Source organism: Meles meles, chromosome 10 (assembly GCF_922984935.1).
Source record: "Meles meles chromosome 10, mMelMel3.1 paternal haplotype, whole genome shotgun sequence".
Taxonomy (NCBI): domain Eukaryota; kingdom Metazoa; phylum Chordata; class Mammalia; order Carnivora; family Mustelidae; genus Meles; species Meles meles.
In genome coordinates, this window is record NC_060075.1 from 22,532,095 (window position 1) to 22,546,014 (window position 13,920).

General features: G+C 38.0%; 1 protein-coding gene across 2 annotated transcripts in view; it reads right to left on the reverse strand.

Annotated features, from left to right (window-relative positions):
* Positions 1 to 13,920, reverse strand: part of KLHDC10 (kelch domain containing 10) — a 64,829-nt gene that overhangs the window by 14,299 nt on the left and 36,610 nt on the right. For both annotated transcript variants that reach the window (XM_046020855.1, XM_046020854.1), the window contains one exon: positions 1,013 to 1,234. In XM_046020855.1, coding sequence (XP_045876811.1) covers positions 1,013 to 1,234 — 222 coding nt within the window. The remainder of the gene's footprint in view (positions 1 to 1,012; positions 1,235 to 13,920) is intronic.

Here is a 13,920-nt window from a genome sequence, read left to right on the forward strand (position 1 = left end):
TGACACGTATTCAGTACGTGTTTGTGGAGTTCCTGAAATACCGTGTCTAACACTACTAAAGGACATGAACTATGGCACACCACTGTCACTGAAGACAGTTCAAGTACGCAGCAAAGCAGAGGAAATGAAGTATCATCTTTGCCTCAGCAAAGACCCAGCAGGACTCTGGATGAAGGGATAAAAGGATCATCCTGGTTCTGCCAGGGGAACGAATGATCTCTACATTTTAAATTATGCTTCTGTCACCTTAATCCTTCACCAGATAAAAAGAAACACCAATATCCTGCTGGTAACTTTGGTGTTCTCTGTATTTCTTCTGTTCCTGCCACCACATGCACACACGTACGCACACACACACACATGCACACACATGCTTTCTTTCTCTCTCTAACGACAAGTACTCCCCAAATCATGCTACTATTTTACCTCAATGGCATTTTAAGAAATCAATTGTTCAGCTGATACAGTTTGAGAGCCAGCATGGCTCTGGAGCCGCAAGAGCCAGGTTTCAATTCTTGTATGAGCTCAGTAAAGTCCCTTAAGGCCTCTCTAACATCCTGTTTTCCATTTGTACAACGGCAATCATTCTAGTAAGTGCATCACAGAGATGCTGTGAGGTAAACGGATACTACGTGTGACGTACTTTGCTCAGAAGCTACTATCGTTATTATAAACCCCCTCTGTTGATCCTCTACTACATTTTACTTAGCCTCTATCTGCTACTTTCTATTGGACCCTCTGAAATATTACTAATCCCATTTTACAAGTAAGGATTTGAACCCAAGAATCATCAAGCAAGAAAACGGTATACAGCTGGATGCAAACTCAGGACTAGCCTCCCAAGTGATTTTGAATCACCATGCTGCATTATTACCACAGTAGCAAGTCTATCCCTTAACGGGGTTTAATCATACGGCAGTATTATTACAAATTATTAACAAGAACCATGTGACACTGACCTGTCCTCACAGACATTTCATAAAGTCAAAAGTTCAGAACTGCGTGCACTCACGTGACATAGACGCCAATTCCCGGGGCATGTAGCCATCTGTGCCCATCTGGTGCCATACTCCTGTAGCAAAATGATACCTCCAAAGCTCCCTGAAGAGAGGATAGTCTTCATTATCTGGCCCTCCAGATTCATCATAATCTGGGTTATAACCTCCAAACACATAGAGGTTGGTATTATCTGCCACACAACGATGTCCACTTCGTGCTGGTGGAGGTCTGTGGCCTAGGAGAGAAGAAGACGGTTTTCCACAGATGGCCAAGCAGATTAAAAGCACAAACAAATTTGGTCACAATCATTTTAGCTTTAAAAGGGAATCAGGGAAAATTTATAACATTGATTTACTTTTTATTTGCTTAGGTTATTTTTTACATTCACACACAACTACTTAAGTTTTTAAGGAGCTAGTCTCCATTTCTATTTCATACGACTAACTTTCAGATTTTGGTAACTGTGAAAAGTTTTTTTTCCAAGGGAGGTAAAATAGCATTATAAACTCAAAAAAATGGCTGACAACTTGAAATTTTCAAGAAGGAGGAGGGGTTTAATAAGCAAAATGCTAACAGGACAAATTTTCTTATTTCCTTAGAGGAGAACAAAAACACAGGCCAACTAAATTAAACTGAAAATATTAGAGAACTACATAAATATAATCACAAATGTGAATGAGTCATGTGTAAATAAAAATACACACACATAAAACCTATGATTTGTCCACACTAATAATTATACACTTAAAAAGAAAACTGGCTTTCAAAGAGTTATAGAAAGATTTAGAATTAAATACCACTCCAGACAGTATGGCAGTTAACAAAAAATATCCTTATAGTTATCTCAAAAAGCATCTTTCATCCTACTGAGAGCTTTACTCAGAAAAGCTATTTCTACAGTTTATATTTGAAAGCTATCTGAAGTCTAAATTGCAGCAACTAGTTCACTAAAAACTACTTCAAGATTAAAAAACCCTAAATTTTTAGATTATTTCTATTATCCTTACAATTTTTTATACCAGTCTACACAAACCCTTACATAGCTACAGAACCCAAAATGCTTAAATCCATACTGGATGGATTAAGAAGCCACAATTGTTGTCTGTCACCCTAAAGACTTACCTACTTTCCTATACTAGGAATAGATACTAGTATAATGTTAATTAATATTTAGAATGATCCTGGACACCTAACAAACATGTTGTATTAAAAACAAAACACTTATTACCAACCTAACATAGGCCTTATGTATTTTGTTAATCAAAATCTCACTTCCTAGAGTATAACTTCAAATAAGAACAGAAAAGAAGTTGCACCTATCTAGAGAAACTAAAAAACAAATAAACCACAAATCAATCACTGAATCCCTCAACTCTGACCTATCAGTCCTGTCTGAGAATCTTTGATGACTCCTTCCTGTTCTGTCAAGTACAGTTTTCCACCCACAATTTAGAGCCTTTCACAACATAACTTTGGCCTGATGGCTCACACTTCTGCCTAAGTTTGTCTCTCTGCTTATAAAGCCAAGTCCTTCCCTTAGCCCTTGGCCTGGTCTCCTACCCTTCAATGCCTACTTGTGGAAATGCCTCCAAATCCAGCCCTTACAGCTTTGTCATCAGTTAAACCCTAGAGCCCTTAAAGTTCAATACCCTGCGATTCAAATAATAGGATATACACACACAGCAAGATTATTATACCGTATCTATGTAAATACATGAATATGATATTAGGCAAACTATAATCAGTTAGAAAAATTACTCATAAGCTGTGATTTACCTCAACCGAAGAATTAAATTTCTCTTTCTAGGAATCCTGAAACACAGAAAGTGTGGTGTGGAAGAAAAAGCAAAAGCTCCTACAAATATCTAGATTTGAATCCAGGTTTCTAACTGCTACCTTGAGCAAGTCACAGACCCTCACTGTATCTCAGCTTCCTCGTCTGTATAAGGGGATATTATGCTTGTACCTCACAGATTTTTCACACTTCTATTAAAATGCTTATTAGTTTATATATTAATCTTTCCAAGTGTGTGAACTATTTGAAGAAAGAGGAATGTTCTTGTATTCATCTTTCTAGTACCAAGCCCAAGGCACACAAAAAACACTAAACAAAAATTTACAAATTTTTCTCTAATCATTTTGTTAACATTTGTTTTTCTTCTCCAAGTAGGTTAGAAGCTCCTCAAAGGCAAAGATCATGTATAACAATCGTCCTGTATTACCCATAACACCTGAAACCAGTGGAGCGATATAAAAGACACTAGGAGACAGGGCACCTGGGTGGCTCAGTTGGTTAAGCAACTGCCTTTGGTTCAGGTCATGATCCCGGAGTCCCAGGATCAAGTCCCGCATCAGGATCCCAGCTCCAAGGGGAGTCTGCTTCTCCATCTGATCTTCTCCCCTCTCATGTTCTTTCTCACTCCATCTCTCAAATAAAAATAAATAAAATCTTAAAAAAAGAAAAAAGATACTAGGAGTTTCATGATTCTAGTTTCGGGTTAAAGCAAACAGTGACAGGGATGATCAAAGTAGTGTACAGCTCCCAATAGACTTTGATATCATTATACTTCAGAGATACACAATTTCAGGGGCAGGGGTTGGATTATGCAATGGTCTTCTCAAAACAGAAATGCTTCTAAAAATTAGTGAAACAAATTTAAAAACAAAACAAAACAGAGTTGTTGTGGTCAACAGATGGGAACTTTGAGAATCTTTATAATGTCATTTGCTTTACTCCCTGAAGTCAACAGATACTTTTCTAAAACTGCTTTTGGACAAATATTTGAAAAGACATACACTATATTCTAGGATTTTCTCTCTATAATTTCCCACTATGAGTTACTTGACAACTATTTTTGTGACAAATGTAACTCAAATGGATTAAAGGTTGAGGAGTTAGTGAAAAGACGGTTTCATATTTATTCACTCATTCATTCATTCATTAAGCCAAAAATATCACTGGATACTTGCTATGTACCAGGTACTGCCTAAGGTGCTAGGGATACAGTGATAGGACCACTACCATTTCTGTATTTCTGTCCTCTAGAGATTAAAGTCTAGTCCTGCACTTTGAATGCGGTAGCCACTAACCATGTATTAATGCTGAGCACTTGAAATGAGGATGGTCCAGAATGAGATACGATTTCAATGTAAAATACCCACTGGATTTCAAAGACTTAGTATCCAAAAATGAATGTAGAATTACTAATTTTTGTATTGAATGCATGTTGAAATGTATTTTTGATGTCCTGAGTTAAATAGAAGTATTAAAATTAATGCCACCTTTTACTTTTTTAATGTGACTACTGGAAATTTTTCAATTTGTGGCTCACGTAACATTTCTATTGAACAGGGCTGGTCTGATTCAATTGCTGGCTTTTGTGATTCCATTATCTATGCAAATTAAACTGCTGGGTAAAGAGAATCTGATCAATGTTTGATAAATATTAAACATGCTGTCAAGAAGTCTGAGGGCTGGGAGTAAAGAGGTAACTCTTCTTTCTCTTCAGTCGGTAACTAGAGATTTCTTTGTACATATTTATAGCCCAAGAGTGACTAACATATCAGAAAGTCAAATTTTACTTTGAATAAATCATGGGAATTTGTCAGGGCTAATGCCATGGAGACTAAGCACTTATTTTCATCGTGTAGGATATAGCACAGGTTCATCAGCCTTGACCAAAATAAAATTGGGTTTTAGATTGTTAAATAGTTCTCTGAATCCTCCCCAAACTCTCCATGTGCAAATCCCACTTTCCTAAAAATGACTTGCTACTAATAAAATTACCCTTTGAATTAGGTTACCTAATTCAGAAACTTCCACTAGAAAATGTAAAAAAACTCAAGCGTAAAAAAGTCAAAAATTAAAACTGAACTAGTATACAGAGGTGATTCCCAATATCCACAAGGCAACATCCAGCTAAGGGAGTGTGTATGATGTCTGAACCATCTCTTCCATGGGCTCACACTTGCTCTTTAACTCAGGGCAGAAGCAAGAGCTCGTGGTAACCAGGGAAATGGGCTTTAGTTTCTACTCCAGCCCAAAGGAAGAGAGAAGCTAGCTGCCCAACATTAAGGTGACAGATGATTAGCCGGATTAGTCAATGTTTTCACCATTACAATATTTTAACAAAGCTTCCTTTACATATGTTCACATGCAAATTCTGAGTCCTTCTGCGTCAAAGGAATATATGCTTTAAAATGTTACAGATGCAATGTGATAGAGCCATATTGCTCTCCAAAGAGACTGGAACAATTATACTCCCAACAATGATTTCTGGAAGTGCTTATTTCTTCACACTCTCTTTAACCTTTTTCCTGTGTGCCCATTGGAAGGGTACAAATTTCCCTGGTATTTCAGGTACTTCCCTGATTTTTTACTAGTGCACATGTTAACCAGCCCATTTATATTTCTTCTGTGGGGAGCTGCCTGATCATACCCCTTGCCGACTTTTCTATCTACCTAGTTGTTATCTTACAGATTTGTAGAAATTATTTATTTATAATATTTCTTTCATCCAACCTGCTACTTGTCTTAATTTTATCTTTTAATGTATGGAAGTTTTTGTGTTACTGAATCTCTCAATCTTTTAATAAAGATTCCTTTGCAAAAAAAAAAAAAAAGGTGCTTTATATCTCATTTATCTCTAAATCATAAAATTATAAAAATATTTTCATTTAGTTCTAGTAATTTTACAGGGTTTTTTTTAAATACTCAGAAATTGAATACATTATTTTTGTGTAATATATGAGGTAGGGCTCTAATTTTCCTCCCAAAATGGATAGGCTTTTGCCATCAAACCACTTCTGGAAAGCCATCTCAATAAAGTTGAAATGCCAACTTTATCACACACTAAATTGACATGTTCTAGAGTAGAATTAGGAAAATCCCAATATCCAGTTCTAATCACAAACTTGGACACAAAATCTATTACTCTTTAAGAATGCACACAACTGGGGCACCTGGGTGGCACAGTTGGTTAAGCATCCAACCCTTGATTTTGGCTCAGGTCCTGATCTTAGGGTTGTGAGATTGAGCCCCATGACTGGCTCCACGCTTAGCACAGAATCTGCTTGGGAATCTCCCTCTCTCCTTCTCTCTAAAATAAATAAATAAATCTTAAAAAAAAAAAAAAAAAAAAGAGTGCACACAATCAATATAAAGCAAAATCACAGAATCTTAAATGCAAAAGCTTGCAAGTAAAATAGCATATAACATTTATTGCTTAGTAAATCTATTACTTACAAGATGTAGCCACCTCTAAATGTTATATTAATTTGTGGGGAGGCCATTAAAAAAAATAAAAACCTTTACTGCTGAAAGTATTAGCTAGTTATAAATATCAAATAGCCTAAAGGATAGATTCAGTTTCATTTAACTGGTCACTTTTTCCCAAATATAAAGCTTTCCATTACCTCTACCAGAGAAGACAGGTCTTCTATTTTACATATGGAAAACTGGACAGGGAAGCCAAGGAGGACTGAGCCAGCTGGCTCCCGCCCCTGACAGCAAGCAGACCTTTTTACTACTCCCAGAGTCCAAGCTGTTCAGGCAAAAGCAATCTATTCATACCAGCAAGCATTATTACATAGTTATATATGCATTTCCTACCAGAGGAACTCCATACCCTGTATGAGATGCATATGTAAAGATCTGGCTTCTCAGGGCAGATAATCTTAGTGTCGAAGATAGCGGCAATAAAATAAATCTGCTTTGACAGACTCTGGTGTTATGATGAGTTCATTTCAAGTACTGAGCACAGCATACTTGAGCTAGTTGTGTTACACTGTACCTAGTTATATATCATCATTGGCTTCTGGGCTCTATTCAGTTCCACCAACTCTGCTATTTACCAACTCCTATACCATTATCACACTGTTTTAATTATGATAGCTTTGAAGTATCTTCTCAATATCCAGTAGAACAAATTCCCCTTTCTGTTACTTTTTCAAAGAATTTCTGGGCTGTTTTTCTCCACCTACGCTTGCAATCAATTTTGGAGTCAGTTTGTTAAAAACAAAACAAAACAAAACCCACAAATGTAAGAAGTCCCTTGAGGGATGCCGGGGTGGCTCAGTTTGTTAAGTGTCTGTCTTCGGCTCAGGTCATGATCCCAGGATCCTGGGATGGAGTCCCACATGGGGCTCCCTGCTCAGCAGGGAGTCTGCTTCTCCCTCTGCCTGCCACTCCCCCTGCTTGTGCTCGCTTGCTCACTTGCTCTCTCTCTCTCTGATAAATAAATACATGAAATCTTTAAAAAAAAAAAAAAAGTCCCTTGATATAATCATCTTATCCAGGTGATCAAAATTAACATCATCATAATGGGAAAAATCAACACCATCTGCAAGGGACATGAACACAATATTACTTCAGGGTGGGGACTATGGGGTGGCTCAGTCAGCTAAGCATCCAACTCTTTGATTTTTGGCTCAGGTCATGATCTCAGGGTTGTGAGATCAAGCCCTGGATGGGGATCCACGCTGCCCGTGGAGCCTGGTTAAGATTCCTGCTCTCCTCCTTCTGCCCCTCCTTGCTTGCTCTTTCTCTAAAACAACAACAACAACAACAACAACAAAAACGACTTCAGCATTCCTACCAAAAATGCATAAGCTGAATGTAATCATGAAAAAACATGAGACAAACACAAACTGATATGCCACAATATAACGTTGTTGAAAAATATCAATGTTTTCAACGTTGTTGAAAAATATCAATGTCAAAGCTAAAAAGATATATGAAAACTGAATGCAACACATGATTTGGCATTTTCTTTTACTACAAAGGACATCATTGGAATAATTGGCAAAATCTAAAGGTAAGGTCTGTAAATCAGATACTAGTGTTAATTTTATCCATTCCTTACAGTGTTAATAGTGGTAATTTCCTATTTTAGATACTTGTTCTGCAGTCAAAGAGAATATTTGTTTTCCAGGGACACTAAAGTATTTAGGGATAACAGGGCATCATGTCTATGCTTACCTCAAACGGTTCAAACAAAAACAACAGACATGTGTATACATATACATATGTCATATATGCATAGAAAGAGGGGGTGAAAGGGGAGAGGAGAGGAGAGGGAAGAGAAGAGAGGGACCAGGATCAAGCAAATGTGATCAAATGTTAACATTTGGAGAATCTGGGCAAAGGGTATAGAATTTTTTACCATTCTTGTTGCTTCTCTGTTGAGTCTGAAATTATGTCATGAAGGAACATAGTCTCTAGCCATTTATCCTCATCTTTTTTGATAACCATCATATAGATTCATTGTTTTCTTGTTTTTTATTTCTAAGTACTTCATAATTTTCCACACAATGGTGAATGGGTATCTCTTTTGTTCTATTTTTTAATTGGTTGTTGTTAACATACACAGAAGTAATTTATCTTTGCAAGTTCAAATTTTATCCTGTCAACTGCCTGAATTCTGGTATTAGTTATCACTAATTATCTCAAATTTTACAGTGGACAATCATGTACTTGTTATTAATGACAACTTTCAGCTCTTTATTTCCAATACATGTACTTTTATGTTTTTCCTTGTCTTCTATGGTATTAGTTGAAACCTCTAGAACAAGGTTGAAGAGTAGAGATGATAGTGGGCATTTTGTCTTTCTTTTTTTTTTTTTTAAGATTTTATTTATTTATTTGACAGACAGAGATCAGAAGTAGGCAGAGAGGCAGGCAGAGAGGGGGAGGGGGGGAAGCAGGCTCCCTGCTAAGCTGAGCGCCTGATGTGGGGCTCAATCCCAGGACCCTGAGATCATGACCTAAGCTGAAGGCAGAGGCTTTAACCCACTGAGCCATTCAGGCAGTGGGCATTTTGTCTTATTTTCTTTTTAAATTGGTAATGTTTCACCATAATGTATAATATTTGCAATTCGTTTCTTATACATAGCCTATACAATAAAATAAATTTTTCTCTATTCATGGCTGCCTGCCAATTTTTTCCTTACCAGAAATGGGTATGGTTTTTCAAAAATTAAATTTTTACTGAAATGGAAAATACAGAAAACTGCATATAAGAGTATAGTTTGGTGTATTTTAACAAAATGAACACACTGAGAATCAAATTTTATTAAACTTTTTTGATATCAAGAAAATCTTACTGGTTTTCTACTTTTCTGATTTTGCTGAAATAATTAAGCTTTATTTTTCTTTCCTTTTCTCCTAGGAAGATCTATATCCCATTACCTCTAATATTTTTTTAAAACCAATAAACTTGTGGCACCTGGGTGGCTCAGTCAGTTAAACAACCGACTCTTCATTTCGGCTCAGGTTATGATCTCAGGGCCCTGGGATCAAGCCTTGGCTTCCCAGCTCCTCACTTAGCAGGGAGTCCACCTGAGGATTCTCTCTCTCCCTCTGCTCCTCTGCCACTCGCAACCACACGTGACTTCCCTCTCTTTCTCTTTTTAATAAATCTTTTTAAAAACCATAAACTTTTGTTTTCCTAACAATATTAAGAATAAACCACATATAGGCGCAACTGGATGGGTCAGTCGGTTAAGCCACTGACTTGTGATTTCTGCTCAGGTCATGATCTCACGGTGTTGAAATCAATCCCCTCATGGGGCTCCTGGGGCTCCATGCTGGGCTGTGGAGCCTGCTTAAGATTCTCTTGCTCCCCCTACCCCTCTCCACCTTCCTCCCAGGCTCCAGAGCTCACATTCTCTCTCTCTCAAAAAATAAACAAATGAACAAGTCAACCAACAAACCAACTACATACAGAAAGACAGGGGCGCCTGGGTGGCTCAGTGGTTTAAGCCGCTGCCTTCGGCTCAGGTCATGATCTCAGGGTCCTGGGATCGAGTCCCGCATCGGGCTCTCTGCTCGGCAGGGAGCCTGCTTCCCTCTCACTCTCTCTGCCTGCCTCTCTGCCTGCTTGTATCTCTCTCTGTCAAATAAATAAATAAAATCTTAAAAAAAAAACAACAAAAAACAAGTTACATACAGAAAGACACTTGGCTATTAACAGTGATTACTTCTGGAGATGGGAATAACGTGAAGAGTAAAGATGTGAAGGAGGACCTTTGCTTTTCTAATTTAACATTGTTGTAAAATATAACACATGTACAGGAACACATACAACTATAAATGTATAGCTGAACAAATTACAAAAAAGGCAATCATCACTCAGGTCAAAACCCTGAATACTGCCGGCACCCAGATGCCCCCTTACCTACTCCTTTTGGCCACAACTCCCTGCAACCCACCTCCTTCACTTCTAGAGGAAGAACACATTCCCTATTTTTATGGCAATCATAAAACTTGCTTTCTTTTAATAGCTTTATCATACCTAAGTTTGCGTCCCTAAACAGTATTGTTTATTTTGGCCTAGTTTTGAAGTGTATTTTAGTAGAATAATATAGTATATATTCTTTCTGGGCTCCTTCATTCATAATTATGTTTGTGAGATTCATTCATGTTGTTGGGAGTGAAGTGGTCTGTTCATTTCCATCGCCAAATAGTATTTCTTTGTATGACTATATACCATGATTTATCCATTCTACATTGCATGAATAGACATTTGGGCTGTTTCAAAATAGTGATTCTTAATGCTGCTATAAATATTTTTGTACATGTTTTCAGGTGCACAGGGACCCACATTTGTTAGCTATAAAAGCCAGATAGGAATAAAATCTTAAAAAAATAAAAGGGAAGCCTGGGTGGCTCAGTTGGTTGAGCAGCTGCCTTTGGCTCGGGTCATAATCCTGGTGTCCTGGGATCGAGTCCCACATCGGGCTCCTTGCCCAGCGGGGAAGCCTGCTTCTCCCTCTGCCTCTGCCTGCGACTCTGTCTGCCTGTGCTCGCTCGCTCACTCTCCCTTTCTCTCAGACAAATAAATAAATAAAATCTTTAAAAAAAAATAAATAAAATCCAGATAGGTAATTTGTGAGTCACAATATATGGAAATCTTAACCTTTGCTAGGAAAGTTCAAACTGTTTACAAAATACTTATTATTGGTATTGTCAGTCTTTTTAATTAAGCAATTCCTATCTGTTTGTATACCTATTTCATTGTGGTTTTAATAGGCATTTGTCTCATTACTAATGAGACTGGGCACCTTTTCCTGTTTACTGGTCAACTAGATTTTTTTCTTTTGAGAAATATCTGCTCAAGCCTTTAATACATTCTTCTACTGAGATGTCTTTTTCTTACTAATCTGTTCAAATTTGTTATATACAGATAAGGACATCCATTTTTCACTTTATGTATTTCCATATTATTTGAATTTAAATAAGCCCGTATTATACCTGTAAATTCTAAAACAAAAAATAAGATGATCTTAAGCAGTTTTACTTTCTCCCTACTCCCAATTTGTTTAAATCATCTGAAATGCTGTACAATGTTACTTATATCTATATATACACACATATAAATACACACACATATGTATTTATATTATTCTTTATTTTTAGTTACAGAATGTTATATATATAAAATATACATACATTTATTTCTGTATTTTTATAAATCTTTTCTTAACAATTAAACTTGGGCTTCCCAGTCCCTCTATCTCGATACAACTCTTAAAGTTTTACTGTTTGTTTGTTTTTTTTTAAGATTTTATTTATTTATTTGACAGAGAGAGATCACAAGGAGGCAGAGAGAGTGGCAGGGAAGCAGGCTCCCTGCCGAGCAGAGAGCCGGATGCAGGACTCGATCCCAGGACCCTGAGATCATGACCTGAGCTGAAGGCAGCAGCTTAAACCACTGAGCCACCCAGGCGCTCCAAGTTTTACTGGTTTCTTTCCACACTGTAGCTTCCTATATCCCAATCTTCCTCTTTCTTGGATTTGTTTTCATTTTACTGGGAGTATCTCTTCAAAGTAATTTTCTCAAAAAGGATATGTGTTGTAAACTTTCAGAGTTCTCATTTATTTTTACCCCTACTTAAACACTAGTGAGGGTGGGTACAGAGTTCTGCTCAAAATAATTTTCTCTCAGGGGGCGCCTGGGTGGCTCAGTTGTTAAGCGTCTGCCTTCGGCTCAAGTCACAATCCTGGGGTCCTGGGATTGAGCCCTGCATCGGGCTCCCTGCTTGGAGGGAAGCCTGATTCTCCCTTTCCCAGTCCCCCTGCTTGTGTTCCCTCTCTTGCTGTGTCTCTCTCTGTCAACTAAAAAAATAAAATCTTTAAAAAATAATAATTTTCTCTCAGAACACTGAAGGTACTTATCTTCTAGCAAATCGTGTTGCAGGTGAGAAATCCAACACCAGTCTGATTTTTAGTCTTGGTCTAAGACTAAGAAAATGTAAACAACTTTCTGTCCCTGGAATCATAAGGAGTTCATCAACGTATAGATAGATGCTTTTGTTTTTTTGTTCTTCCTGCCTGTTCCTTGATGGGCCCTTTATTCTTGAAAAGTTAGTCTTTCTTCAGTATAGGGAAATATTCTGTGTTTCCTTATTTTCTCCCTTCCACTATCTGATCTTTCCTTCTGTAATTCCATGATATGGATAGTGGAACACTTATATTTATCCTCAAAGTATGAATTTCTCTCATGTATTTTCTCTTTTGGTCTTCTTGCTTTATGGTCTCTATATTGCCTCTTTATTTTCCTTAGAATTGGTCTTAAGCTAGTCTTTTTTTTTTTTAAGATTTATTTATTTATTTATTTGACAGACAGAGATCTCAAGTAGGCAGAGAGGCAGGCAGAGAGAGAGGAGGAGGCAGGCTCCCTGCTGAGCAGAGAGCCCGACGCGGGGCTCCATCCCAGGACCCTGGGATCATGACCTGAGCCGAAGGCAGAGGCTTTAACCCACTGAACCACCCAGGCGCCCCTTAAGCTTGTCTTTTAATACTCAAACTGCATTTTTATGTCAGCAATCAAGACTTCAACACAGAAATAATTCTTTTTTTTTTTTTAAGATTTTATTTATTTATTTGACAGAGAGGTCACAAGCAGGCAGAGAGGCAGGCAGAGAGAGAAGGGGAAGCAGGCTCCCTGCTGAGCAGAGAGCCAAATGCGGGGCTCAATCCCAGAACCCTGAGATCATCACCTGAGCCGAAGGCAGAGGCTTAACCCACTGAGTCACCCAGGTGCCCCCAGAAATAATTCTTTAATCATTCACTTTTCTCCACGGCTGTTGTTTTTTTATTTATGGATCCAATTCACTCTTGATTCTGAGGAAATCTCCTATGATCAGATCTTTTTTTTTTTTTTTTTTTTTGATCAGATCTTCTTAAAGTTCCATGCTTCCTCCTGTTCTGTTTCCCCCACGGTCAGGTATTTCATTTGTTCATCTTAGTCATCCCTTTTTCAAATCTAATCTCCCTCAGATGTCTGATGGGCCTTGATAACCTATTTATATTAATAAATGAAGGACTACATTGGTTGGTAGTTGTGAGAGACAAGGATTTCCTCAACAGTTGTAGTACTTTGTCTCCAAACCTCCCAATGGGAGGTCCCTCTCCTGGTGGGTCTCTGCAGGTAGGTGGTAGACTGACAGACAGGTTGCCCTTTAGAAGGAGAGAAAAGTGAGTAGCTTTGCCTTGGTATTGCCTGAATGAAAAGGCTGTGTTTTGATGTTATGGTCCTTTAATGTACATCACACCTTGATGGAGCTCCCTTTCTTTTCCTGTCCCTGTTCCAGCTCCCTCATCCAAAGTTCTGCTTTGTGCCCCCACTCTCTCTCCAATTCCAGTCCATGTGAACACAGCCTGCTCAACCTTCCCCAGAGCAAATCCCCTAACTCTGCCTGAGCAGCCGTCCTCATAGTTTTATCCTAGGAACTAATGCTCTTGCCAAAGCTCTTTATGTGAAGAGAGAGATGTAAGGGAAATAACTGTTTTGGAGGAAGACCCTTCATTATTTGCCTTGATGTTCCACTTTTCCTACACCTGCTCCCTGTTCCCATACTTGCTGACAATGGGCCTGGAGTTTCAGGAAAGAGGCCCTACTAAGAATTCTCTGACTTGCA